Consider the following 27919-nt stretch of genomic DNA (forward strand, 5'->3'; position numbering starts at 1 on the left):
GCCTGTGCCCGAGCTCAGGGTTCCGGCCGGCACTAGGTCACATCTCGGATCGGTTATAGTTTTATGTTTTAAAAAAAATCGCTTCAAGGCAAACAAAAGTGGCGGGAATGTGGCCCAGGTGCGAAGATACACGGTGCTGAGCAGGTTGGAGCTTTTCCAGTATTGCGCTGGGGGAGAGGAATCCTTCTCCGAGCAAAGAGGGCCTGGGAATGAGGGGAGAGAATGGACAACAGATTGCACAGGCCTGTAATGGAATGTTAGACACCCAAGGAATAAACTTTATATCTCACTGCCCCTATTGTATATTTGCTCACCTAGATTGTCATAGGTAAGCAGACTATGTTTTGCGGAATAAAAACAGAAAATGCTGGAAATCCAGTATTCAGCATTTTCTGTTTTTAGTTCAGATGCCAGCATCCGCAGTATTTTGCTTTTGTATTTATGTTTTGTGTAAGATTAGTTTGACGGCTCTCCTGAAGATAGTACCATGCTGGGATTATAGCAGTTTTTTTAATGCTACTCCTAGACATTTAATTGTCACCACCCTCGCCTGACATCCACAGATATGTATTTTTAAATCATCAACAAAGGAAGAATTTGAATTTATATAGCACCTTTCTTGCCCCAGGATGTCCCAAAGCACTTAACAGCCAATTAATTACTTTTGAAGATAGATCACAGCGAGATCCTGCAAGCAGCAATGACCAGATAATCTGTTTCAGTGTGGGTTGGGAGATAAATTGTTGAACAGGACATTGGGAGAACTGCCTTGTTTGTAATTAGGAACAGGCATACTGGCTGATTTTATTTTCCCCTCCCACACCTGAGCCTGTTCACTTAAGAACTTTGTCTCTTTCTGAAATATAAACAGAAAATGCTGGTAATACTCAGGCAGCATCTGTGGAGAGAGAAACTGAGTTAACGTTTCAGGTCGATGACCCTTCGTCAGAACTTTCTGATCTGGGTGTCTCAGCACTACACTATATGGTGCAACTACCCACTGAGCCATTCGAAGAGCTAAAAAAAGAACGTTTTATTTTATGCACACTTACAAGGCCTAAGATGCAGAATTGGGACACTCATATCTGAGAAATTAGCTTATCTTCTTGAAAAAAATCTTTAGACAAAATAAACGCACTGCTTATTTATAATGATCTGCAAACCTGTCATTTTGGTTTGGAAGAGTCGCACATTTTAAAAAAAACAGTGCTCTATGTTTTTAAATATATTTCTGATCTGTGTCGCTCTTTTTAATCATAAAGCCCACTCCCAATATTTCCTTCATGTTGGCAGCTCTGATGATGAGGAAACATACACCGTGCACAGTGAGTTTATTCCACAGGTGTCAGCATTTTCCAGATTACTCCTAGAACTACTCACCCCTTCCCTACATGGTGCCAAATTTCTTCTTCTTCTGGGGAGAAAACTGCATTACTTCAGTCATTGATAGAACTAAGAAGCCCTGATGTTCAAATCCCTATTTAAGAGATATATGCTGGCAAACCGTTGTTTTTTCCTGCATCTATAAATTATGTACAGTATTTGCATAGGCATTTCACATAGTATTTGACTTTGTGTGTCTGTGTAGACCATTTTCCAGCCATAACAATAACTGGGAACAAGTCCTTTTTGTGTGTGCTTGGGGCATTTTATACTGCAATTCACTATAAAGAGCAGCACACTGGAAATAGTTTGAGGGTGTCGAACTGTTCAAGAAATTGAGGGATACTCAGTCAGCACCTCTCTATTTGTCTCTCCCAACAGTAGTTATTGCCATTTGCTGCATTACAGATAACTAATTAGCTTATATTTGAATGTGCTTTTTTCAGATAGCAAGAGACTTGTAGTTATGGACGATTGAGAATGCAGACTGAAGCTATTGCAATTGTGACTCCAGCTCAGTTTGCACAACAATACAGGTGAGGCATCAAACAGTTTTGTAGGTGTGAGAATTACTTTACTTAAATCTTTTTAATTCATAGCTGATACAAATATTTTGAATTTCTCAACAATAATACATAATATTGTACATCCAACAATATTTGTGTGGGCCCTTCTTGAACTACTGTTTACTTTTCCAATCTTTTCTATAGTTACTGTTTCTCTGAAACTTCCATTTGTTAAGTGTCATTAAAAGAATTGCTCTTCCAAACCAGGGGATGAGTCCCTCCGACTGCTGCCATGCTTAACTCCTAGAGTAACAGGAACAAAGTGTTGAGACTGGGACAAACATTAGCTCTACTAATACAAAGCAAAGATGCTTCAAGAAGATATTACCTCTCCACCTCTTGTTCCCCATCACACATAGGCGTATGGCACTCTAATTCATCCACATCAGCATTTGGCTAAGGAAATGGATGCCAAATGGCGGGATCTGCAGAGAAACCCCATAAATTGGAATTTTAAAAAAAATAGTTGGAAAAAAGAAATAAATGTATATCTCAAGGTAGATACCCTATACAGGACTGACTGACCATCTCCTTTAATGTGAATCTATGTAAAATATATATCTATAGTAAAAATATATACTTCAAATTTCATTGTTAAATATGTTGCTTCCCTTGCTATCAAATAGATGGTTTCTGTTGTTGTCTTAAGCATAGCATCTAGAAAGTTATGTCCAATTTCTTATTGCAGAATCCCTGTAAATCAACCTAATATCCTCCTGCTGGCTCCTGTCTGTCGATGCTACAGCTTCAGGGAATGTTTCTGATCTCTTGGGATTGGGAGTTCCTGAGCTCTTGAAAGGAATAAATTGGGGAAGATTGTAGGAAGAACTGAATAGGGGGATTGGGGAAGAGTGTCATGAACTGAGGTGCAGGGGAAAGATGAACGACAGTGCGATCTAGCAACGGAGGAAGGATTAATAAATAACACAATGTTTAATAAAATAATTTAACAAACAGATTTATGACAACAGAGTTCAAAATAGATCCACAATAGCCGACCATGTCACTGCAAGAAATGAAGGAAATCCCTGTAATTTTTGTCACCATCTTTTGCAATTTTTCAATGGCTGTTGTATTTTGGAATTTTTCTGAACAACTTGACAAAAGGGGTGGGCTCAATGAGACAATTTGGTGAAAACAATACAAATTGTATATGATTTGAATTGAGCATCAGATTTTTTTTTTAAAGAGACCCATTAAACATTACAGAATGCTGTTAGCCTAGCAATTCAATTTAAAGGAGCCTATAACATCTGCAATCTTCCTTCACCCCTGACATCGAAAGGTGTTAACCTCCTTTAATTTTATTTCCTCTTACAGGCAATATTTGGAGAAGAATGGCATTCTGGACACAGTCTACCGCCTCCAGAAGCAGCCCGATGGCTCAGTGGCATTACCTGTGCATTGCAATAAACTCTGTCAGCTCCACCTTCTCAACCTGTGTGACACTGTGGCTCCTGGAAGTACCTGCACTTTCACAGAAATGAAGGTAGGATTTCTCTCCCCAATGGTGCTCACAACAGCGCGAGCATCTGAACTTTAACACACTGAAATATCGGAGGCTTGGAAAGTGATTGCGTACCAGTGTGTCATCTGGTAGTTGCTTTAAGAAGCAAATTATTATTTAAATGGGGAGCGATTATAAAATGTTGTGGTACAGAGGGATCTGGGGATCCTTGTACATGAAACACAAAAGGTTAGCATGCAGGCACAGCAAGTAATTAGGAATGCAAATGGTATGTTGGCCTTTATTGCAAGGGGGATGGAGTATAAAAGTAGGGAAGTCCTGCTACAACTGTATGGGGCATTAGTAAGACCACACCTGGAGTATTGCATACAGTTTTGGTCTCCTTTATCTATGGAGAGATATACTTGCATTGGAGGCAGTTCAGAGAAGGTTCATGAGGTTGATTCCTGAGATGAAGGGGTTGTCATATGAAGAAGGGTTGAGCAGGTTGGGCCTATATTCATTGGTGTTTAGAAGACTGAGGTCAAATGAGGTGATCTTATTGAAACGTATACGATTCTGAGTGGGCTCACCAGGGTAGATGCAGAGAGGATATTTCCTCTCGTGGGGAATCTAGAACTAGGGGGCATTGTTTCAGATTAAAGGGTCGCCTATTTAAAATGGAAATGAGAAGTAATTTCTTCTCTCAGAGGGTCGTGAATCTTTGGAATTCTCTACTCCAGAGAGCTGTGGCAACTGGGTCATTGAATGTATTTAAGGTGGAAATGGGGAACGGAGAAGTGGCGTTGAGGCCAGGATCAGATCAGCCATGATCTTACTAAATGGCAGAGCAGGCTCGAGGGGCTAAATGGCGTACTCCTGCTCCTATTGCTTATGTTCTTATGTAATTCAAGCAAGATAAATTTATTAATGGTGTACCATAAATGAAATACATGGTGTAGACTACAAAATTACAGTTACAAGCCAAATTGGGGAAAAGTGAGTGATTTAGTTCCTGTTCATCACTGTTGTTTTCTGCATGCTCTTGGCGACGAGACTCGAGGTGCTCAGCGCCCTCCCGGATGCTCTTCCTCCACTTAGGGCGGTCTTTGACCATGGATTCCCAGGTGTCGGTGGGGATGTTGCACTTTATCAAGGAGGCTTTGAGGGTGTCCTTGAAACATTTTCTCTGCCCACCTGGGGCTCGCTTGTCATGTAGGAGTTCCAAGTAGAGCGCTTGCTCTGGGAGTCTTATGTCTGGCATGCGGACAACGTGGCCCGCCCAACGGAGCTGGTCGAGTGTGATCAGTGGTTCGATGCTGGGGATGTTGGCCTGATCGAGAACACTGACGTTGGTGCGTTTGTCCTCCCAGGGGATTTGCAGGATCTTGTGGAGGCACCTCGAGTCTCGTCGCTGATAGCATGCAGAAAACAAGCACAGACAGTGGAAGGAGCGTGCAGCAAACCAGACTCCCCACCCACCCTTTCCTCCAACGACTGTCTGTCTCACCTGCGACAAAGACTGTATTTCCCGTATTGGACTGTTCAGTCACCTGAGAACTCACTTTTGGAATGGAAGCAAGTCTTCCTCGATTTCGAGGGACTGCCTATGATGATGATCACTATTAGCTTCATATATTTAACAGCATTAATTTGATCTGTTCAGAAAAAAGAAAAACTCATCTTTCTTCAGTTATGGTGAAAGATCAAAATCTGCAGCTCCTGCTAGTGTAGACTGTGGTGGGATACACCACTGAATTTGCTATGGTTTTTGTCTACTCTCCTTGTCACTGCTTACTCTCAGCTCCTTCAGTGACTTACTGAGTAAATGTAATGTGTCACTAACTCACACAGACCAGACCACTTGATCTGTGCTATGTTATCTGATCTCAGCTGAGCAGCAACTGAAGCCCTTCAATTATTCTCAACGCTGATGGGCGAGGAATGGTTCCATCTCCTGCTTGTTATCCACAACGTCCTGCTAGGAAATGATTCTGTATATGAATGTCAGTGAGAATATGATACTCGGCTGCTCGTGATCCCCTCAGTAGTTGAATAGCTAGCTGGCATTCACTATCCGGGCTCACACACAAAACATTTTGATGTATCCAGGTAAGAGTCAACGCCTTCCGTAGCAGAGGGGAGAAAACATATCTGGCATGGTGGTGAGTGCTGTTTATTTAAAGTGCAGCGTGGACTATTAGTTAAATAGGAAAGCTATATGAATGAAGGCACGGAAGGGTGGCCAGAACCATGGTGATAACTGTGTCTAGCCAGTTTCACACGAACTGGGCAGCAGACAGTTACAGTGCAATTAATAACTGACCTCTTCCAGTAATAACTTCCTCCGTCTCCCATTCTATCCTAGGTTTATCTCCTATAATCCATTGTCATATGCATCTGCTTTTCTCTCAAAACTACTTCCTACTATTTTACAAATATATCTTTCAGAACCCAATATTATCCAAGAAGTCTTTAGTAAAATCCTGCCACCAACGACTGCAGGAGGAGCTCTATGCATTGGTGAAGCGCAGTGGAGTGCTGTGGAATGACCAACTGAGTCATGACCTCCCTCAAGTGTGGAAGAGGCATGGAGACATGATTGTTCTGAATGAAAATGCATTCCAAGCAAAAATCTGGAAAACTCTGGGTAAGACTTAAATCACGAACTGCAGAGAGCAGTGCAGCATAAATTCTGCTGGTAACCACAAGGATCTTACTGTGCTTTTCCTCTGAACTATCTTTTTGCTAAGTCACTATATTTTCCCTCCTCAATCCATTCACCAGCTAAGGTCAGCAGACAGTGTCCGCCAATGCCTTTCTGAACCAGCCACTGGAATGCAGCTCAGGAATCTGCTAATATGTTTTTCTTTCCTGAGGGAACATATCTGACTTCCATATAGCTATATAGCTGAGATCAGAATGAATGATTAGACCAGTGTCCAAACGAGATGAGCAAATTTATAAAAAATTAAAACATACTCACAATTGTGTAATTCTGCTCAAACATACTTACCTGCCTTCTCTGAGCTTTTTCTCATGTTTTAGAACTGCAAAACAGTTAGTGTATGTAGTTTCATGCACCATTAAAATGTGTTCCAATAATGATTACATTATACAACCAGCTGTATACAAAAATCATGCAGTCACATTAAGGGTGGTGTGTAGAATTGGAACACATACCAAGTCGCCACTTCAGATGTGTTGCCACGGTTCTCGATCAGGCCAACATCCCCAGCATTGAAGCACTGACCACACTCGACCAGCTCCGTTGGGCAGGCCACATTGTCCGCATGCTCGACACAAAACTCCCAAAGCAAGCGCTCTACTCGGAACTCCTACATGGCAAGTATGCCCCAGGTAGGCAGAGGAATCGTTTCAAGGACACCCTCAACGCCTCCTTGATAAAGTGCAACATCCCCACCGACACCTGGCCCAAGACCGCCCTAAGTGGAGGAAGAGCATCTGGGAGGGCGCTGAACACCGAGTCTCGTCGCCGAGAGCATGCAGAAACCAAACGCAGGCAGCAGAAGGAGCGTGCGGAAAACCAGACTACCCACCCACCCTTTCCTTCAACCACTGTCTGTCCACCTGTGACAGAGACGGTAATTCCCTTATTGGACTGTTCAGCCACTTGAGAACTCACTTTTTTAAAGTGGAAGTCTATGATGATGACAATGATGTTGCCACGGAGGATATCACATGGTGAGCAGAGAGTATATTTTTCATCTTTCCTAACTTGAGTGAAAAATTAGACATGGGTAAAAGGCAGATATTCCTGCTTTATACTCACAACTATTTATTTTCACTAAAATTATTGAAGGCTAGAAAATACACCTCCAGGTGTTTCGCTGCAGGGATGGAATGAAGACCAGAGCCAGAATCATGCTCAAACTGCTCTTGACTATTCTTGGGGCAGCCCAGGTAGAGGCTTGGAAGGTACACAACAAGGGAGACCCAAGAAATGGTGAGAAGAGAAAATAATATGTTTTGATAAAAGCATATCTTTCTTTGAACAACAAAGACAAAAACATCACTGTAAAAAAGCTCCAATTGCTCAGTTAAAATATATTACAACTCAAGAAGATTGAGATTTATTTTGTGATGGAATCCAATGCTGAACTCATGGGTTAAAGATTGCTGTAGAATCTTTGCTTTTTCTAATGCTAAGTTCTGGATCTTTGGCTGTGGTTTAGTGAGAAGTCTTAGAGCAGAGAGGGAGAGAAAATCAGGCAAAGTCACCACGTAGCCTGTCTGTTCCCTTAGGTGTTGAGTGATTCATGAGAGGGGGGCTGAACAGAAGCGAGTTAAGTAACATGAAAATCACCAGCTGTTACTTTTATTCGTCCTTGATATAGAACTAAATGAACTTAAAAATGTCCTGTTTTTATCTTTGTTCCTTTGTTGCAGAGCCAGAAGTGTGGCAGGCAGTTGCTGATGCACTCGGAGTAAAACGTATTGCAAAAACAGGCAGAGTATCTGCCGATGGCTTTCGGACTCCAAGGGTGACTTTACTGCTGGGAGATGATGCCTGGGTTCACCACATTGACAATGGCATCAGGTGAGAGCAAAATAAACATTTAAATTACAACCCAACTCCCAAAGAACTTCAAATTTCATTGCATGCACAGGCAACATTGCTAATGGGTGTAGATGACTGACTGGCTGACTGACTCTTTTCAGTGATGATCTTTATGTATGTGTAATAAATTTCTTCCATTAAATTAAACAGACATCAGAGATTGTGGCACAGCATGGCTTCTTGCATTGCAGAGAGGCAGGGCACAGATTTAATGTGTGATTCCTCTGAGTCCTATATCTCAACTGTATCTTTAGGAGAGACAATGAATGGAGGTCAAGCAATTCCAACACAGGAAAAGACAGAATAATCAGACAGTGAGTCACCCTCGGCCTCCGCTGTGTTAACTTCTAGCAGCCAGTTGAGAGTAACATTGGTCATCTTGGTACAGTGTGTGCAGTGAAACATAGAAGGACACAAAATAGAAAAAAGTAATATAAGAAGCACAATTTGAAAAATGTGTTCATTATATATGAATATAATGTGGTGGAGAAATAAATGGACCAATTGTTTTGAGTTGGCAGTGTGATGCAGCATCAGTGTATGATGCCATGTAATGATGCGGTGAAGGTTCAATTTCATCGACTGAGTTGTGATTATGAAGAGACCCCAACCAACGGCCAAGTACTTCCTTCCTAGAAGGGAGGGAACGAGGGTCATCTCCAGCCCTCTCTCCTAGTAGCCAATTTCAACATTGCCAGATATGGGGAAGCAAGTTGTTGCCCAATCCACCCCAATCCCCCTTGTGCAGTTGGACCCTGAAAGACTGAGTGAAAAAAAATGGGGTGGAAATGAAAAGAGTTTATCTCAAATAAGCAAATAGATATTGAGCTAGAAACTTGGTTTTCACAGTATTTTTTTCGCCAAAATTACCGTTTTCGTTTCGCTGCTGTTAATAGGCCGGACATTCAGCCTTTAATTTGTGCAGCGGTAAAAATCGGCGTTACACGAGGATTTGTGGTGCAAACCGCGAATTTCGGCAACTTTAGTCCGAGGACGATAGCGCTGTAAGAGAGGCATTGGGGGGGGAGGGGGGAAACCCCAAACAAAATCGGAGAAAATAAATTCACTAAACGTTAACAAAACCCTTACCTACTAACTCGCTGAAAAAGACTTAAGAAATAAAAACTTTAACTTAGCTTTTTTGCAAGTCTTCATACTTACCGCTGCTGGCAGGGCTGCAAAGCAGGTTTTTCCCTGTCGGTATTCTGGGCGCAGAATACGGGTGCGGAAAGAGCTAAATTTCGGGCGAAAACGCTATTTCAGGTCCAGCGGTACGTGGAAAGCGCCACCGCAATAAGGTGCCCAAAGTTCCCGCCGGCCAATTTTTTTGCCAAATATTGTGAAATATCGGCAAAATCCCAGTCGCAAAATCGGCAACATTTCTAGCCCAATGACTTTAATAATCATGAAAAATCTGTCCTCTAGCAGCGAGTCAGAGTGATTACGGAGAAATATGACCCTGAATCTGAGATTGCATGCTGAAGAAAGATTTATACCAGAAGTGATGAGCGAAGATGTAAATACTGGAAAGTCTTAATATCCTAAACGTTCTGTTAATGGATCATATTTTCCACTCCTTTTAAGTCTCTCAGTGAAGTGCCACACCATTTTACAACAACGTACTCCAAAGCAACTTTCTGCAGCCAATGCTTAATCAAAGGCCAGTAATACAAGAGCACTTAGGGCAGGAGTGTGTAGTGCTTGCAGGCAAGGGCAGTCTGTTTGCACAAGAGTCTTGTTGACTTCCTAGCAATGCTGGTACCCTTGCAGCAGATGGGTAGATGGGCAGTGAGGAGATTCAAACCAGGAAATCCCTGGTTGTAAACCTAATACCTAACTCTGAAACAGTTGAGCCCATAACCATTGCCTGGCAATGTTCACAAATTCTTCCATGTCTTCCTCTCCACCCTACCTCTGCAACTTCCTCCAACCTCAGCCCACTATCGTATAGTTCTTCAGTTCTGGATTCCAGTGCAGCTACCTTCTCATCATTTCTCACTTGACAGCAGAGCTTTCATCGAACTAGGCATCACCTTATGGAGCTCCCTCCCTAAATGTCATTTCTTTTCTACAGATTCAGTCTCTGTTGTGATGTCCCCATCAGCCATGGGGACACCACAGTAAGCCCAATCCTGTCTTCACTTGATGCCCATTAACTGAGAACAATGGTAGCACCCCTACTGCTCTCAAGCTGAGATGAGCTAATGCAGCACAAACTGGAGACCAAACTTAGAAGGTCTTTATGGCTCAACTACTAAGTGCATAGATTCACTGAGTTATCAGCAAGTATCAAGTTTTGAATAGACCACTCTAGGAATTATATCATCAGCTGCAATATAACCATGCCTCTAATGTTACATAAGAACATAAGAAATATGAGCAGGTGTAGGCCATCTGGCCCCTTGACCCTGCTCCGCCATTCAATAAGATCATGGCTGATCTGATCTTGGCCTCAACTCCACTTTCCTGCCCTCTCCCTATAACCCTTGACTCCCTTATCGTTCAGAAATCTATCTGTCTCCAGCTTAAATATATTCAATGACCCAGCCTCCACAGCTCTCTGGGGTAGAGAATTCCAAAGATTCACGACCCTCTGAGAGAAGAAATTCTTCCTCATTTCCATTTTAAATGGGCGACCCCTTATTCTGAAACTATGCCCCCTAGTTCTAGATTCCCCCACGAGGGGAAACATCCTCTCTGCATCTACCCTGTCAAGCCCCCTCAGATCAATAAGATCACCTCTCAGTCTTCTAAACTCCAATGAGTATAGGCCCAACTTGCTCAACCTTTCTTCATATGACAACCGCTTCATCTCAGGAATCAACCTCATGACCCCCCTCTGAACTGCCTCCAATGCAAGTATATCCCTCTTTAAATAAGGAGACCAAGACCGTATGCAGTACTCTAGGTGTGGACTCACCAACGCCCTGTACAGTTGTACCAGGACTTCCCTACTTTTATACTCCCTTGCCATGAAGGCCAACATTCCATTTGCTTGCCTGATTACTTGCTGTACCTGCATGCTCACTTTTTGTGTTTTATGTACAAGGATCCCCAGATCCCTCTACCGCAGCATTTTGTAATCTCTCCCCATTTAAATAATAATTTGCTTTTTTATTTTTCCTATCAAAATGGATAACCTCACATTTTCTCACATTATACTCCATCTGCCAAATTTTTGCCCAATCAGTTAGCCTATCTATATCCCTTTGCAGATTTTTTGCGTCCTCCTCACAACTTGCTTTCCCACCCATCTTTGTATCATCAGCAAATTTGGCTGCATTACCATATAGATTGTAAATAGTTGAGGCCGCAGCACTGATCCCCTGATCCCTGTGGCACCCCACTAATACAGTTTGGCAACCTGAAAATTACCCATTTATCCCGTCTTTCTGTTAGTTAGCCAATCCTCTATCCATGCTAATATATTACCCTCAACCCCGTGAGCTCTTATCTTGTGCAGTAACCTTTTATGTGGCACCTTGTTGAATGCCTTCTGGAAATCCAAATACACAACATCTACTGGCTTCCCTTTATCCACCCTGCTCGTTACATCCTCAAAAAACAACAGCACATTTGTCAAACATGATTTCCCTTTCATTAAATTTTGCTGACTCTGCTTATCTGCATTATGATTTTCTAAATGCTACTACTTACTTAATAATGGACTCCAGCATTTTCCCAATGACAGAAGTTAGGCTAACTCCTCTACAGTTTCCTGATTTCTGTCTTCTTTTCTTACATTTGTGGTTTTCCAATCCGCTGGGACCTCTCGCGAATCCAGGGAATTTTGGTAGATTACAACCAATGCATCCACTATCTCTGCAGCCACTTCTTTTAAGACCTTAGGATGCAGGCCACCAGGTCCCGGGATCTTCTCCACCTTTAGTCCTAGTACTTTTTGTCTAATGCTAGTGATTGTTTTAAGTTCCTCCCTCCAATAGCCCCTTGATTATCAATTTTTGGGATGCTTTTCGTGTCTTCTACTGTGAAGACTGAAACAAAATGTTTGTTCAAAGTCTCTGCCATTTCTATTTCCCATCATTAATTCCCCACTCTCATCCTCTAAGGGACCCATGTTTACTTTAACTACTCGCTTCCTTTTTATACACCCGTAAAAGCTCTTAGTGTCTGTTTTTATATTCCTTGCTAGTTTACTCTCATATGCATTCTTCTCTGTCTTTATCATTTTTTAGTCGTCCTTTGCTGGCTTCAAGCATTCCCCAATCCTCTGGCCTTCCACTCTTCTTCGCAACATTGTATGTCTTTGTTTTCAATTTGATACCATCCTTTACTTCCTTAGTTAGCCAGCGATGGTTCATCCTTCTCTTAGAGTCATTGTTTCTCACTGGAATATATCTTTGCTGAGAGTTATGAAATATCTCCTTAAATGTTTGTCACTGCTTTTCTACAGTCTTACCCCTTAATTTATTTTCCCAGTCCAATTTAACCAACTCTGCCTTTATACCTTTGTAATTACCTTTATTTAAGTTCAGGTCACTAGTTTGAGACCTAGCTTTCTCATCCTCAAACTGAATTTGAAATTCTACCATGCTATGATTAATCTTCCAAGAGGATCCTTTACTACGAGATCATTAATTAATCCAGTCTCATTACACATTACCAGATCTAAAATAGTCTGCTCCCTGGTTGGTTCCAAAACGTATTGTTCCAAGAAACCATCCCGCATACATTCTATGAACTCTTCCTCAAGGCCACCTTTGCCAATTTGATTTATCCAATCAATATGAAGATTAAAATCACCCATGATTATTGCTGTACCTTTCTTACAAGCCTCCATTATTTCTTGATTTCTACTCTGTTCTACAGTGTGGCTACTGTTTGGGGGTCTGTAGACCACTCCCACCAGTGATTTCTTTCCCTTATTATTTCCTATGTCTACCCAGACTGATTCTACATCTTGATCTTCTGAGCCAATATCATTTCTCACTACTGCACTGATCTCATCCTTTATTAGCAGAGCTACTCCACCTCATTTTCCTTTCTGCCTATCCTTCTGAAATGGCAAATACCTCTGAATATTCAGTTCCCAGCCTTGGCCACCTTGCAACCACATCTCTGTAATGGCTATCAGGTCTTACCCATTTATTCTATTTGTGTCGTCAACTCATCTATCTTGTTACGAATTCATTCAGATGAAGAGCTTTTAATTTTGTCTTTTTGTCATTTTTCCCTACTCTGACCCCACTTTCTGATGCACTCTTATGTGTATACGTTCTGTCCCCTCCTGCCACACTCTGGTTATCATTACCCCTATCGCTGCCCTGCACTTTTGCCTTCTCTTTTCTCTTTGACTTTTAACATGTCTGCTCACCGGATCTCTTTCCTCCCCCCCCCCCCCCACCACTATTTAGTTTAAAACCCTATCTGTCGCCCTAGTTACTTGATTCGCCAGCTCACTGGTCCCAGCATGGTTCAAGTGGAGCCTGTCCTGATGGAACAGCTCCCTCTTATCCCAGTACTGGTGCCAGTGCCCCATGAATTGAAACCCATTTCTCCCACACCAATCTTTGAGCCTCACGTTCATCTCACTGATCTTATTTATCCTATGCAAATTTGCTCGTGGCTCAGGTAGTAATCCAGAGATTATTACCTTTGTGGTTCTGCTTTTTAATTTAGCCCCTAGCTGCTCATTCTCCCTCAGCAGAACTTCTTTCTTTGTCCTACCGATGTCATTGGTACCTACATGGACCACGACAACCGGATCTTTCCCCTCCCATTCCAAGTTCCTCTCCAGCCCAGAGGAGATGTCCTTAACCCTTGCATCGGGTTATCTCTTCAACATTTAACATGATTTAATTGGAAAAGTGCTTTTCACATCCTCAGAATTTTCCAACCAAGGTGCTTCACATCCAATGAAGTACTTTTGAAGAACAGTTACTCTTTTATATAAGCAAATGTGAACAGCCATTTTCACACAGCAAGGCCCAAAAGAAGCACGTTAATGAATGACCAGATGATCTGTTTTTGGTGGTAGTGGTTGAGGGAGGAATGTTGGCCAGGCCAATAGGAAACTCCCCGCTTCTCTTTGAATAGTGGAACAGGATCTTTTATATTCACCTGAGCATGCCGATGAAGCCTTGATTTAATGTCTCATCTAAATATGTTTCACCCAACAATTGTAGTTAATTTAAATAAAGGGGATCAATAGCATTTGGGGGATAGTTTTGGGATGTCGGTTTTTGGATCCTGGGATCCACTCATTGTCAGATTGCGAAATATTCATGCTGTAAATTAAAAAACATGTTTTATTGCAGTTCTTAGTTACAACACAAAAACACATAGTCATACATCCATGCATTGGTGACGTATACTGCATATGTGGGTTAGTGAACATAAAACAGAGACATCAAGTGGTAGGAAGTAAGCCTTGCACAGTAGGTTATCTATATCCCAGGAAGTTTGCTCTGATGAATGGTTTTGCTTGTTAATGATGTGGCTGCCTGTTGGAATTATGTCATTGCCTGTTGAATCTTTTTTCTGTGTTGCGATAACTTTATGCATTTTCCAGGCCCTGTGATCTGGGTCCTCTCTCTCAGATACTGTCTATGCTTTGTGAAAGCTGCCAGCATGTTTTGGGGATATGCTGTAAACTTTTGAATTTATATTCCTTCTGAAAATAATATAATCATGTTTCCACTTGTGGGGAAGAGCATAACTAGAGACCATCAATATAAGAGAGTCACCAGGAAATCCAGTAGGGAATTCAGAAGAAGCTTTTTTACCCAAAAAGTGGTGAGAATGTAGAACTCGCTACCACAGGGAGTGGTTGAAACGAATAGTAAAAATGTATTTAATGGGAGGATAGACAAGCATATGAGGGAGAAGGGAATAGAGGGTTATGCTGATAGATTTAGATGAGGAAAGATGGGAGGGGCTTGAGTGGAGCATAAATGCCTGCATGGTCTGGTTGGGCCAAATGTCCTGTTACTGTGCAGTATTTCCTATGTAATCCGATGTAAAAATAGTGTAGCTGAACCCTAATACTGTAGCATACCTCATGTTCTTTCACAGGTACACATTTGATGTCACCAAATGCATGTTCTCCTCAGGAAATATAACAGAGAAGCTTCGGGTCAGCTCTTTTGACTGCACGGGGGAGGTGGTTGTGGACCTGTATGCAGGTAACACTGAGAGTTAACAGGCACAATGGGCCGAATGGCTTCCTTCTGTGCTGCATGGTTCTATAATGTCTTACTGTTTGTAAAGGTATAAGGGACCTTCCATTTCTGCAACATTACAGGGACTGGTAATTTGAAGGAAAACTATTTATCAATTCATTTATTCAGTTGACATTCACTTGGCAAAATTCCAGTTTGCTCTGCAGTGCGAGTGGCCTTAATTAACATCAATAATATAGGTACAGTTTAATTTAGAGATCTGCCCTTTTTTGCACATTATGTTAATTGAGCTCTCACACCATCAATGAATCTTCTCAGACAATGTCCCTGATGACACATGGCATTGTTGAAACAAAAGCGCTAAGTCTGAACCCCAGGAGATGATGGGCTTGATCACACAAAACGTTTTCATTCATATGTGTCTATTTTATATAATGTATTTCTGACTTTGTTATGTTTATTGTGGACTTCCTGCCCTCCCCAGTTTGCCCTTACTGCCATTAGATGAGAAATTCATGCAGCTTCACGTAATGTGCAGACCATTAGAATAATGAAGATGAGGAAGGTCATTACTGGTGAATGGAACATTTTATGCCTTTCTGTACCCAGTGTCACTAACACACACACACTCCGAAGTCAAATGCTGCACCAAGTAATGTAAGGTAAAGCTCCCTGTGCACAGCCACTTTGAATCCCAGGTCAGGTATAGCACTGGATAAAGTGCAGTTATATTGCAGAGCTCCTTCAGGAAGTTGTCCTGCAATGCTGGTTACTGCCCTGTGGGTACTGTTAAAATCACCCTGTTTATATTGCAGGGCAGTTTCTATAGTAGTCTGTTCAACTTTAAAAATGCATGTGTGGTTGTTTAAAATCTCTGTTTATGGCTCCTTAGCAGGGCATTCAATGGCTGGGTCAATACAAATCAGCAATCAAAGCAAATCTTTGTTGGCCTACATGGAGCATATGCCATCACCAATGGCAAGTTCACTTGTGTTTGTATTGCCATCTGAGGTCACACTGCTGGCAGAAGTGCCTGTGCAAACCAGCTCTTTTGATGATGCAACTTCAGAAGAGAAAAAGAGTTGCATTTATCTAGCGCCTTTCATAACCTCAGGACATCCCAGAGCACTTTGCAGCCATCAAAGTACTTTTGAAGTATAGTCTTAGTGTTTGTTGTATGTAGGACTCTGGATATAAGAGGGTTAGTGAGGAATTCAATTGAAAACTAACACTGTGTTATGATACTCAGAAAGGGAATATCATACATGGTATGCATTGGTATCACAAATACCAGTTACATTAAAATAGCTTCATATAATCCGGTGATACTGATAATTCGGTCTCATTGATTTATTACCAATGTGGCTGACAATGTTCCTCGGTTAATTCTGCCTCTGCAGGAATTGGTTATTTTACGTTACCATTTCTGATGCATGCGGGTGCAGCATTTGTCCATGCCTGCGAGTGGAATCCACATGCAATTGCTGCACTATTGAAGAATCTGGAATTAAACAAAGTATCGGACCGCTGTAAGATCCACAAAGGTGATAACCGACAGGTACTGTCTGATGTGCCCACTGTTCATCGATGGCCTTCTGTTCGAATCTTACACCGTTATCTGTATTTGGTCGGCTAAAGGAGGAGAAATCTTGAGGAATTACTTATCCCTAGGATATAGCTGATGGATATCTATACTGAACATTCAGTTTAAACATAGTACACTGTTTTCAGGTGCCTTATTCTGAGGCATATGTGATGATGTTTACAGGCTATTTGACTTAAGACTGTAAGCACAGAACTGAACAATGTGCATTTAAAATTAAGAAGTGAGACGAGGTCAGAAGGAACTCTTTGACACCCATCCCCAACAAGAATAGATCATGTGCCCAAGAAAAGAAGTTGAGGCTAAGGCAATAGTTCAGTTGGATAAATAACTGGTTGGGAATAGGGATTAGAAGATACTAGGCTAATCAAATACTCCATGGGACAGGAGTGGGGATGGGGGTGGGGGGGAGAGCGGGGTGGTAGGCAGAGGGACAAAATATTGTCTGGCCACGGGGATGAGATGGTAATAAAATATTCAGAAGTTTTGCCTTTTGGGGCTCCGGGAGTTTTTATGTAGATTTTCTCTCAGGGATTTAATGGGATGGGATGGAGGGTAGTTTATACACGGTCGAAAGACTGAGTGGGCTTGATAGGCTCAATGTTCTTTTCTTGCTTCATGTTTTCTTAAGTTCCTGTCTACACCTTGAAGTCAAGCTCAGTTGCAGGGATCCCCAAGTGCACCCATTCCCAGCTTTGGTGTTGGTGTTGGTGTATTTGACCAAATTTTAGACCAATTGTGAACTGTCACTTTGAGTTTTGAAAACCCAGGAGGAATTGTTACAAATCTGATTGTAGGGGATGGGGAGTGGGAATTGGGGAGGGGAAAAGATCAAAATTGAAGGGATGTATGCAAGGATTGTCCTTAACTGTCCCGATTAGAGTTAATACCTCCTTTAACAGTAATTTCACTGACCCTTGCAGTGACATTCTCCATTAACAGTCACTGCCCCAGCCCTGACAGCTACATTCTCCTTTAATGGCCACTGCACCAACCCCAAGAATAATTCTCTCATTTAATTCTGATTATCCTGTTGAATGCCTAATGTCCCAACATACAGTTTCTGTAAAAGTGTATTTTTTTGTAAATGTCTTATGCAGAATCTAAAAAGTACAATTACAGGACGCTAAATATCTTTACACTATTTCATAGACAAAAACGTAACTTTTACTGTGGCAATTTAATCTCGCTACAGTGCACAAAGGACATTGTGTTTTCTGTAAAATTCCTACATTCAGTTCCAAAGTTGCCAATAATTTGGTACAAATTGTTCGTAAGTCTCAAAGGCCACAGGATTGGTGGTGTGAGAAATGGAATTGTCATAGAATAGTGTCGGTACTGTTGTGAAGCTGGAGTTGAAACAGAATTTTGAGTTAGAGAAAGCTTTACTCTGCATCTGGCCTGTGCTGTGCCTCAACTGGGAGTTATTGATGGGCAAGTGTTGTGGAAGTCTTCAATTGAAAGTAGCTCATGAACGTCTTCAAAGGACGTTAATTCCACCAATAACTATCTGCCCATGAGGGATAAAATGAGGGATTTTAACCCCCAAGTACGGGTGGGTTGGGGGCAGGTGGGGACCAAAGTTCTCTCTTGTTTGGCGCCCACTTTAAGGGGCTGCACAGGCCATTCAAAATATTGGCATACCCAGTTTTTACATCGAAAAGCCAGCTGCGCACGGGATCCCTGGAGTGCTGGCTGAAAGGGAACATTCGTGGGTGTATAAAATTAATAATTTTTCGATTGCAGCCACAATAGGGCTCCAACACGCACCCACTTTCGGGTTTAATGGACATGCGTTTAGATGCCTGCGAGTAATCTACTCTCCGCAGTTGAGGCTTTAATTATTACAGATGGGCCAGTAGTTATTGGTGGAATTAACATCACTTGAAGACGTTCATGAGCTCTTTTTACATAGAATTTGACTTGCCTTTAAATTTAACATGGGTTTCCCGATGCTTGGGAAACTGATCAGTGAAATGCAGGTGAGATTGAGCCGCAGTTCAGGTGGGTATTTAAACTTGAGTGCCCCATCGAATCAAACCTTACTGATTACAGCTGGTGTCTCAGTTCCCTCTGACAAACGTTTGCAGAGAGTTCTTGTGCGATACAGCTTTTTCTCAACTTTTGGAGACTTTCAAATTGACAGGATCAGGATGAGAGACTCGTTGGATCCATTGCACATCCGCCGAGTGGGTCCCGTCATGTTTTGACATTCATCATGAAACAAGTGAAAGGGCGAGTTGGCACTCCTAATGCAATAATGGGAAACACATGGAAGTGGTGCTCAACAATTTTATGTGGCATTATAAAGAAGGAAACTTAACAACATAACATGTTGTCAGACACCCATGTGCATATCCTTGGTCAATTACAATTTCTTGAACTTGCGCTTCCTACCGCTTCTACGTGGTGCATCCATTGTGGCTTCAGCAGTGGCAGAGGCAGGCTGCTCAGATCCTTGCCCTGACTGCTGAGATGATTTTGGCCCATGACCTCTGGCTTTAGGAGCCCCCGAGGGTCCCACCAAAGACTGTTCCACCTGCACCTGTGCATGGGCAGGCTCAGCCATCAGAAGACGAGGCAGCATGTTAGGTACTGGCTGAGGGTGGTGCACGGGTGAGATGTGGGAGCACTTTGAGTGGAGTTCCCAATTGTATGTCCACATTTGCCATCAACCCTCTCCTGAGCCAGCACCATGTCACTTCTACCACTATGCTGCAGACCAGCTTGGTGGAGACCAGTGATGTATTGTAAGGTCACTGATACGGTATCTGTCATCCTGTTTAAGGTGGCAGACATGTTGGCATCCACTATCTGCATGGCCATGGTTATGGCCTGCATATACTCATTTGAGAACCATGCTTGAAGCTCCATGGAGGCAGTCATTTTCTCATGCCAGACTTTCTCGTAATTTCCCAGCGCCACCAATCCACGAGCGATCAAGTTGGACCCCTCCATCCTCTCCACTACTGTGGAGAGTGTATGTGGCAAGTCTGTCAGTACCTGGCTAAGTTGCAGTTGCATCTCTAGCATTCTCCTTCTCAATGAACACCTCGGGGTTTAGCATCTGTGTGCAGCTGAGCAGAGCTTGGAGACAGACTCTACACACCTGTCCCTGCCACCAGTGTCTGCTCATGCTCAGTTGTGAGGTGTGAATCACCAAATGAAAACCCAACTGTCTAAGTGGACCTACCAAAGTGTAAGTATTTACGCAGGTGCATGCGTGTCCTGTGACGATGCATCCTCATGAGAATGAAGTCCTCTGAGGAATTGTCCTCACTGGCATGTCCTGCGACATTTGCTGTACAGGTACAGTGTTGAGAATCCGGAGTTTCGGAATCCATACTGTTGCGGAATCCGGACACCGGGACAATTCGTGGCGGGGTCACCGGAATCCAGAAAATGTTCTGGAATCCGGACCCCCGCCTTGCCCCCCGCCGACCTCTCCCCCGCCTCGGGCCACCGCCGACCTCGCCACCGCCTCGGGCCACCGCCGACCTCTCCCCCGCCTCGGGCCACCGCCGACCTCTCCCCCGCCTCGGGCCACCGCCGACCTCTCCCCCGCCTTGCCCCCCGCCGACCTCTCCCCCGCCTCGGGCCACCGCCGACCTCTCCCCCGCCTTGCCCCCCGCCGACCTCTCCCCCGCCTCGGGCCACCGCCGACCTCGCCACCGCCTCGGGCCACCGCCGACCTCTCCCCCGCCTTGCCCCCCGCCGACCTCTCCCCCGCCTTGCCCCCCGCCGACCTCGCCACCGCCTCGGGCCACCGCCGACCTCGCCCCCGCCTCGGGCCACCGCCGACCTCTCCCCCGCCTCGGGCCACCGCCGACCTCTCCCCCGCCTCGGGCCACCGCCGACCTCTCCCCCGCCTCGGGCCACCGCCGACCTCTCCCCCGCCTCGGGCCACCGCCGACCTCTCCCCCGCCTCGGGCCACCGCCGACCTCGCCCCCGCCTCGGGCCACCGCCGACCTCGCTACCGCCGACCTCGCCCCCGCCTCGGGCCACCGCCGACCTCGCCCCCGACTCGGGCCACCACCGACCTCGCCCCCGCCTCGGGCCACCGCCGACCTCGCCCCCGCCTCGGGCCACCGCCGACCTCGCCCCCGCCTCGGGCCACCGCCGACCTCGCCCCCGCCTCGGGCCACCGCCGACCTCGGGCCACCGCCGACCTCGCCCCCGCCTCGGGCCACCGCCGACCTCGCCCCCGCCTCGGGCCCCCGCCTCAGGCCACCGCCGACCTCGGGCCACCGCCGACCTCGCCCCCGCCTCGGGCCACCGCCTCGGGCCACCGCCGACCTCGCCCCCGCCTCGGGCCACCGCCGACCTCGCCACCGCCTCGGGCCACCGCCTCGGGCCACCGCCGACCTCGCCACCGCCTCGGGCCACCGCCGACCTCGCCCCCCCCCCCCCCGACCTCTCCCCCATCTCGGGCCACCGCCGACCTCGCCCCCCCGCCTCGGGCCATCGTCAACCTCTCCCCCCGCCGACCTCGCCCCCCGCCGACCTCTCCCCCGTCTCGGGCCACCGCCGACCTCGCCCCCGCCTCGGGCCACCGCCGACCTCGCCCCCCCCGCCTCGGGCCATCGTCAACCTCTCCCCCCGCCGACCTCGCCCCCCGCCGACCTCGCCCCCGCCTCGGGCCCCCGCCGACCTCGCCCCCCGCCGACCTCTCCCCCTCCGCGGGCCACCGCCGACCTCGCCCCCGCCTCGGGGCATCGTCAACCTCTCCCCCCGCTGACCTCTCCCCCGCCTCGGGCCGATCCACCACCCACCCCCCCCTGCCACCACCTACCTTGGCCCAGTTGTTTCTGGACTCGGGACGTCATAAAGACGTTCCGAAGTCCAGAAATACACGAACCTGGGCTTGGACATTTCTGGATTCGGGACGTCATGAAGACGTTCTGAAGTCCGGAAATACACAGAATCCGGAGCGGCCTTGGTCCCAAGGCTTCCGGATTCTCGACACTGTACCTGTACATAAGAACATAAGAAATAGGAGCAGAAGTAGGCCATACAGCCCCTCAAGCCTGCTCCGCCATTCAATAAGATTATGGCTGAATTTCCACATCAACTCCACTTTCCTGCCTGATTCCCATATCCCGTTATTCCCATAGAGCCCAAAAATCTAGCAATCTCATTCTTGAATATACTCAATGACTGAGCATCTACAGCCCTCTGGGTAGAGAAGTCCAAAGATTCACAACCCTCTGAATGAAGAAATTTCTCCTAACCTAAATGGTCGACCCCTTATCCTGAAATTATGACCCTGGTTCTGGACTCACCAGCAGGGGGAAAGAGCCACTCAGCATCTACTCTGTAAAGCCTTTAAGAATTTTATACATTTCAATGAGACCACCTTTCATTCTTCTAAACTTCAGAGAATATAGGCCCATTCTACTTAATCTGAGAGAGACAGCCCTCTCATCCCGGGAATCTGTCCAGTGAACCTTTGTTGCACTCCCTCTAAGCCAAGTATATGCTTCCTTGGGTAAAGAGCCCAAAACTGTACACAGTACTCCAGGTGTCGACACGGCAAGCGAGTCCCAGATGGGCAGAGGAAACGCTTCAAGGACACCCTCAAAGCCTCCTTGATAAAGTGCAACATCCCCACCGATTCCTGGGAATCCCTGGCCCACGACCACCCAAAGTGGAGGAAGAGCATCCGGAAGGGCACTGAGCACCTTGGAACCATCGCCGAGAACAAGCACAATCCAAGTATAGACAGCAAAAGGAGCATACGTCAACCCAGGCTCCCCGACCATCCTTTCCATCAATCACTGTCTGCCCCACCTGTGACAGAGACTGTTGCTCCCGCATTGGACTCCTCAGTCACCGGAGAACTCACGTTTAGATTGGAAGCAAGTCATCCTCGACTCCGAGGGACTGCCTATGATGATGATGATATAATTACAGCAAGACTTCCTTATTTTTATACTCCAACACCCTTGCAATAAACACCAACATATCATTTGCCTTCCTAATTACTTGATGTGCCTGCATATTAACTTTCTGTGATTTGTGTACAAGGACTCCCAATTCCCTCTGAATACCAACATTTACTAATCTCTCACCTTTTAAAAAGATATTCTGCTTGTCTATTCTTCCGACCAAAGTGGATAATTTCACGCTTCCCCACATTATACTCCATCTTGCACAATCACTTAACCGGTCTACATCCCTTTGCAGCTTACTCACAGCTTACTTTCCCACTTAGCTTTGTATCATCAGCAAACTTGGAAATATTACAATTGGTCCCGTCATCTAAGTCATTGATAAAGACTGTAAATAGTTGAGGCCCAATACGGATTCTTGCTGCACTCCACTAGATACACCCTGCCATCCTGAATAGAGTATGAGAGAAAGCTTGCTGGGAATATAAAAACTGACTGCAAAAGCTTCTATAAATATGTGAAGAGAAAAAGATTAGTGAAGACAAACGTAGGTCCCTTGCTGTCAGATTCAAGTGAATTTATAACTGGGAACAAAGAAATGGCGGACCAGTTAAACAAATACTTTGGTTCTGTCTTCACGAAGGAAGACACAAATAACCTTTCGGAAATACTAGGGGACCGAGGGCCTAGTGAGAAGGAGGAACTGAAGGAAATCCTTATTAGGCGGGAAATTGTGTTAGGGAAATTGATGGGATTGAAGGCCGATAAATCCCCAGGGCCTGATAGTCTGCATCGCAGAGTACTTAAGGAAGTAGACGTAGAACTAGTGGATGCATTGGTGATCATTTTCCAACAGTCTTATCGACTCTGGATCGGTTCCTATGGACTGGAGGGTAGCTAATGTAACACCACTTTTTAAGAAAGGAGGTAGAGAGAAAACGGCTAATTATAGACCGGTTAGCCTGACATCAGTAGTGGGGAAAATGTTGGAATTAATTATTAAAGATGAAATAGCAGCACATTTGGAAAGCAGTGACAGGATCGGTCCAAGTCAGCATGGATTTATGAAAGGGAAATCCTGCTTGACAAATCTTCTAGAATTTTTTGAGGATGTAACTAGCAGAGTGGACAAGGGAGAACCAGTGGATATGGTGTATTTGGACTTTCAAAAGGCTTTTGACAAGGTCCCACACAAGAGACTGGTGTGCAAAATTAAAGCACATGGTATTGGGGGGTAATGTACTGACGTGGATAGAGAATTGGATGGCAGACAGGAAGCAGAGAGTCGGGATAAACGGGTCCTTTTCAGAATGGCAGGCAGTGACGAGTGGGGTGTCGCAGGGCTCAGTGCTGGAACCCCAGCTCTTTACAATATACATTAATGATTTGGATGAGGGAATTGAGTGTAATATCTCCGTTTGCAGATGACACTAAGCTGGGTGGCGGTGTGAGCTGTGGGGAGGACGCTAAAAGACTGCAGGGTGACTTAGACAGGTTAGGTGAGTGGGCAAACGCGTGGCAGATATAGTATAATGTGGATAAATGTGAGGTTATCCACTTTGGGGGCAAAAACACAAAGGCAGAATATTATCTGAATGGCGGCAGATTAGGAAAAGGGGAGGTGCAACGAGACCTGGGTGTCATTGTACATCAGTCCTTGAAAGTTGGCATGCAGGTACAGCAGGCGGTGAAGAAGGCAAATGGTATGTTGGCCTTCATGGCTAGGGGATTTGAGTATAGGAGCAGGGAGGTCTTACTGCAGTTATACAGGGCCTTAGTGAGGCCTCACCTGGAATATTGTGTTTAGTTTTGGTCACCTAATCTGAGGAAGGATGTTCTTGCTATTGAGGGAGTGCAGCGAAGGTTCACCAGACTGATTCCCGGGATGGCAGGACTGACATATGAGGAGAGACTGGATCGACTGAGCCTGTATTCACTGGAGTTTAGAAGGATGAGAGGGTATCGCCCAGAAACATATAAAATTCTGACGGGACTGGACAGGTTAGATGCAGGAAGAATGTTCCCGATGTTGGGGAAGTCCAGAACCAGGGAACATAGTCTAAGGATAAGGGGTAAGCCATTTAGGACTGAGATGAAGAGAAACTTCTTCACTCAGAGAATTGTTAACCTGTGGAATTCCCTACCGCAGAGAGTTGTTGATGCCAGTTCATTGGATATATTCAAGAGGGAGTTAGATATGGCCCTTACGGCTAAAGGGATCAAAGGGTATGGAGAGAAAGCAGGAAAGGGGTACTGAGGTGAATGATCAGCCATGATCATATTGAATGGTGGTGCAGGCTCGAAGGGCCGAATGGCCTACTCCCGCATCTATTTTCTAAGTTTCGATATTTCTAAATGATCCGTTTATTCCTACTCTCTGTTTCGGTCCATTTACCGATCCTCAATGCATGCCACTGTATTACCCCCAATCCCATGAACCCTAATATTGTGGAAATAAGTATGCATGAAAGCTCTGGAAGACAAAAGAAAGGGATATGACTTAGTTATGGCAAAGTCACAATCTTGACAATCATCATACTCAGTCTTCTCATAGTTCAGTCATTGATGAAATGAAGTCAACATATGTGTCAGGCATATTTGTAATTCTGTCATCAGCTAATTATCTGTGAGGTCCTTCTCTGTCCATCACTGACTGAAAGGGATGCAGGGCCGCCTCCTTTGCAGCTGGACTATTTGTGGCAGCCCACCTCCAGTCCTCTTCCTTGCATTTTGCTCTCTCCTCCTACAAGGGGTGAAAAAACAGACCTAACATAGAAAATAGGTGCAGGAGTAGGCCATTCGGCCCTTCTAGCCTGCACCGCCATTCAATGAGTTCATGGCTGAACATGCAACTTCAGTACCCCATTCCTGCTTTCTCGCCATACCCCTTGATCCCCCTAGTAGTAAGGACTTCATCTAACTCCTTTTTGAATATATTTAGTGAATTGGCCTCAACAACTTTCTGTGATAGAGAATTCTACAGGTTCACCACTCTCTGGGTGAAGAAGTTCCTCCTCATCTCGGTCCTAAATGGCTTACCCCTTATCCTTAGATTGTGTCCCCTGGTTCTGGACTTCCCCAACATTGGGAACATTCTTCCTGCATCTAACCTGTCTAACCCCGTCAGAATTTTAAACGTTTCTATGAGGTCCCCTTTCATTCTTCTGAACCTGTGAGTGAAGGTCAGGTATTCACTTGAATGCAGTGTATTCGGTATGGGTGACTATGAGACAGATGCATCATATTGCATAAGGATTGGGATGAGTGGCAGTGATGGATGGATAAATGGGGAGGTGATGAAGTGCACAGAAAGTAAATGCTGGATGCTGCTGAAGGTTGAGGAGTGATGTGATGGAGAACATATAGCAAGACAGAGTGAAAAGGGGCAGGGACTTAAACCATAGGATGTAGTTGAATCAGCAAATGTACTTACTTTTCCTGATCTGGTTAGGCCATTAAACCGCTTCCTACATGGCGTCTAAGACCGGGGCACAACGCTCCTGCTGCTCACCACCTCCGTTACCTCCAATCACTCCTCCTTAGTGAAAGCTGCTGGGTAAAGTATGTCCCTCCTACTCCTGACTGCATCCCAGGAGTAATTCTAGTAATGCATCGTTGAATCTGGATGCTGCTCTTGCTCTATGTGCACCACCCTTCATGAACACCTCCAATTTCGATTTGTGCGTTATCACTTTAAATACAGCTGAGATTGCATCACACGAGTGCGCATGACGTCTGTTGCGCAGCTTGGGGGCGTGAAACCCGGAAGTCAAAATGAATTGCTTCAATTGAGTTGCGATCACAGATTCCGACTCGCTGAGTTGGCTTCCGGATTACACACAAGCAATTGCAGTCCCTGCTCAGAAGCCACCTTCAGATTAATATTGGAGCCATAGTTTAAGCAGGAATACAGTACTACATCAGTGTAATGTTCGGCAGTCATATCTAAGAGTTAGTTTTATTTTTATGGTCCCAAAATTGATCCCAGCCATTTAACCAGAGGTTGCACATATGCCTCTTATTTTTTCCAGCATGGTTTTCCCTCCCCACTTTGTGGTCTTTTGGAGCCATAAAAATAGATAAGCAACCTGTTCTCAGATCTCTACCTTTGGCTCCCAAACCTGTTGCTATCAGGCAGCTAAAAGCACCTAGATGATGATCTTTTTGATTCTAATTTGCATATAATGAGGTGTTTGAAATATCCTGTAATTATCAATCTATAATCGAACCCTTTTGTGTTTTGCAGCTCCCGCTAAACAACCTGGCAGACCGAGTGAATTTGGGACTCATTCCAAGTTCGGAAGAGGGGTGGCCTGTAGCATGCCAACTGTTGAAAGAGGATAGAGGAGGGATTTTGCACATTCACCATAATATCAGCCTGTACCCTGAGACCAGAGATGCACTTTTTAACAGGAAGAATGTTGATGCAGGTCCTTATAAAGAACAGCAGCAGAGTTTAACAGCAATGCTCCCAGCTTCATTGACTGAGAGAGCTGGGAGCAGCTCTGAGACTACAACTCCAGCATTCACACGTGCATTTAAAAGGGGTGCTACTGAAGAAAGCATACTTAACTCGAGGTGGAAGGGACCAATCAACAGGTCACAAGTTGGAACAAACTCTGGAACGTGCTTTAAAAAGAGGATATTTACTCATCTGGAATGTCAAGTTTGGGCAGAGTCAGTGGCATTAAGGATTAGGAATGTATTAGAAACTCTCCACAAAAGGCCATGGTGGACAAATATCTTGCATATTGAGCATGTGAAGTCTTATGCACCACATATTGACCATATTGTACTGGACTTGGAATGTAAGCCATGTGATGACAATTAATATGCTGAAAGTATTGATTTTTCACACATAATAATTCATGAAGGTTGAGAATCCAAAAATACCTGAACTCGTATATGTATCCAGGTTATAAAGGTGTTTTAAACAGCTTTCAACCTCCTTGTCAAAATTGTAAATCTCACTGCCTCGTGGAGCAGTACAACTTGGGTTCATGTCTCTGATGTGATTGCATTGGCAGAGGTCTGGGAGCATGTTACCTACCCACCATCCCATAAGAAGCATCCTGCTGGTGCTGTTACAATTTGCCTTCATTAACCAAGGAACAGGTTTGCTTTATCCCTAACTGCCAACCAAGGAGGTTAGTCTGGATTTAAGGTAGGAGAGAAAAGAAAAACTAAAACATTAAATAAATCGTATCTCGCAAATTTATTTTGTTAACAAATAAAAATACTTTGAAATCTGTTCATGTTTTCACTTTTCTTCATAAAGATATTTTAGGATAATATCCTACTCTA

At 44.8% G+C, this 27919-nt stretch overlaps 1 protein-coding gene across 3 annotated transcripts; it reads left to right on the forward strand.

The window, feature by feature from the left end:
- Positions 1-2: 2 nt before the first annotated feature.
- Positions 3-27866, forward strand: trmt12 (tRNA methyltransferase 12 homolog). 3 transcript variants are annotated; one of them, XM_070882997.1, is made up of 8 exons: positions 3-328; positions 1830-1919; positions 3270-3438; positions 5848-6046; positions 7807-7957; positions 15014-15123; positions 16521-16678; positions 26862-27866. In XM_070882997.1, the coding sequence occupies exons 2-8, from the start codon at positions 1864-1866 to the stop codon at positions 27444-27446; spliced, it is 1428 nt and encodes a 475-aa protein (XP_070739098.1). In that variant the 5' UTR covers positions 3-328; positions 1830-1863; the 3' UTR covers positions 27447-27866. The 3 variants fall into 3 exon arrangements, with proteins under 3 accessions (XP_070739098.1, XP_070739097.1, XP_070739099.1); XM_070882996.1 differs by having other exon boundaries at positions 3-144; XM_070882998.1 differs by having other exon boundaries at positions 3-144; positions 16521-16664; positions 26862-27044.
- The last annotated feature ends 53 nt before the right edge of the window (positions 27867-27919 follow it).

This window comes from Pristiophorus japonicus, chromosome 6 (genome assembly GCF_044704955.1).
Source record: "Pristiophorus japonicus isolate sPriJap1 chromosome 6, sPriJap1.hap1, whole genome shotgun sequence".
In the NCBI taxonomy this organism is placed as follows: domain Eukaryota; kingdom Metazoa; phylum Chordata; class Chondrichthyes; family Pristiophoridae; genus Pristiophorus; species Pristiophorus japonicus.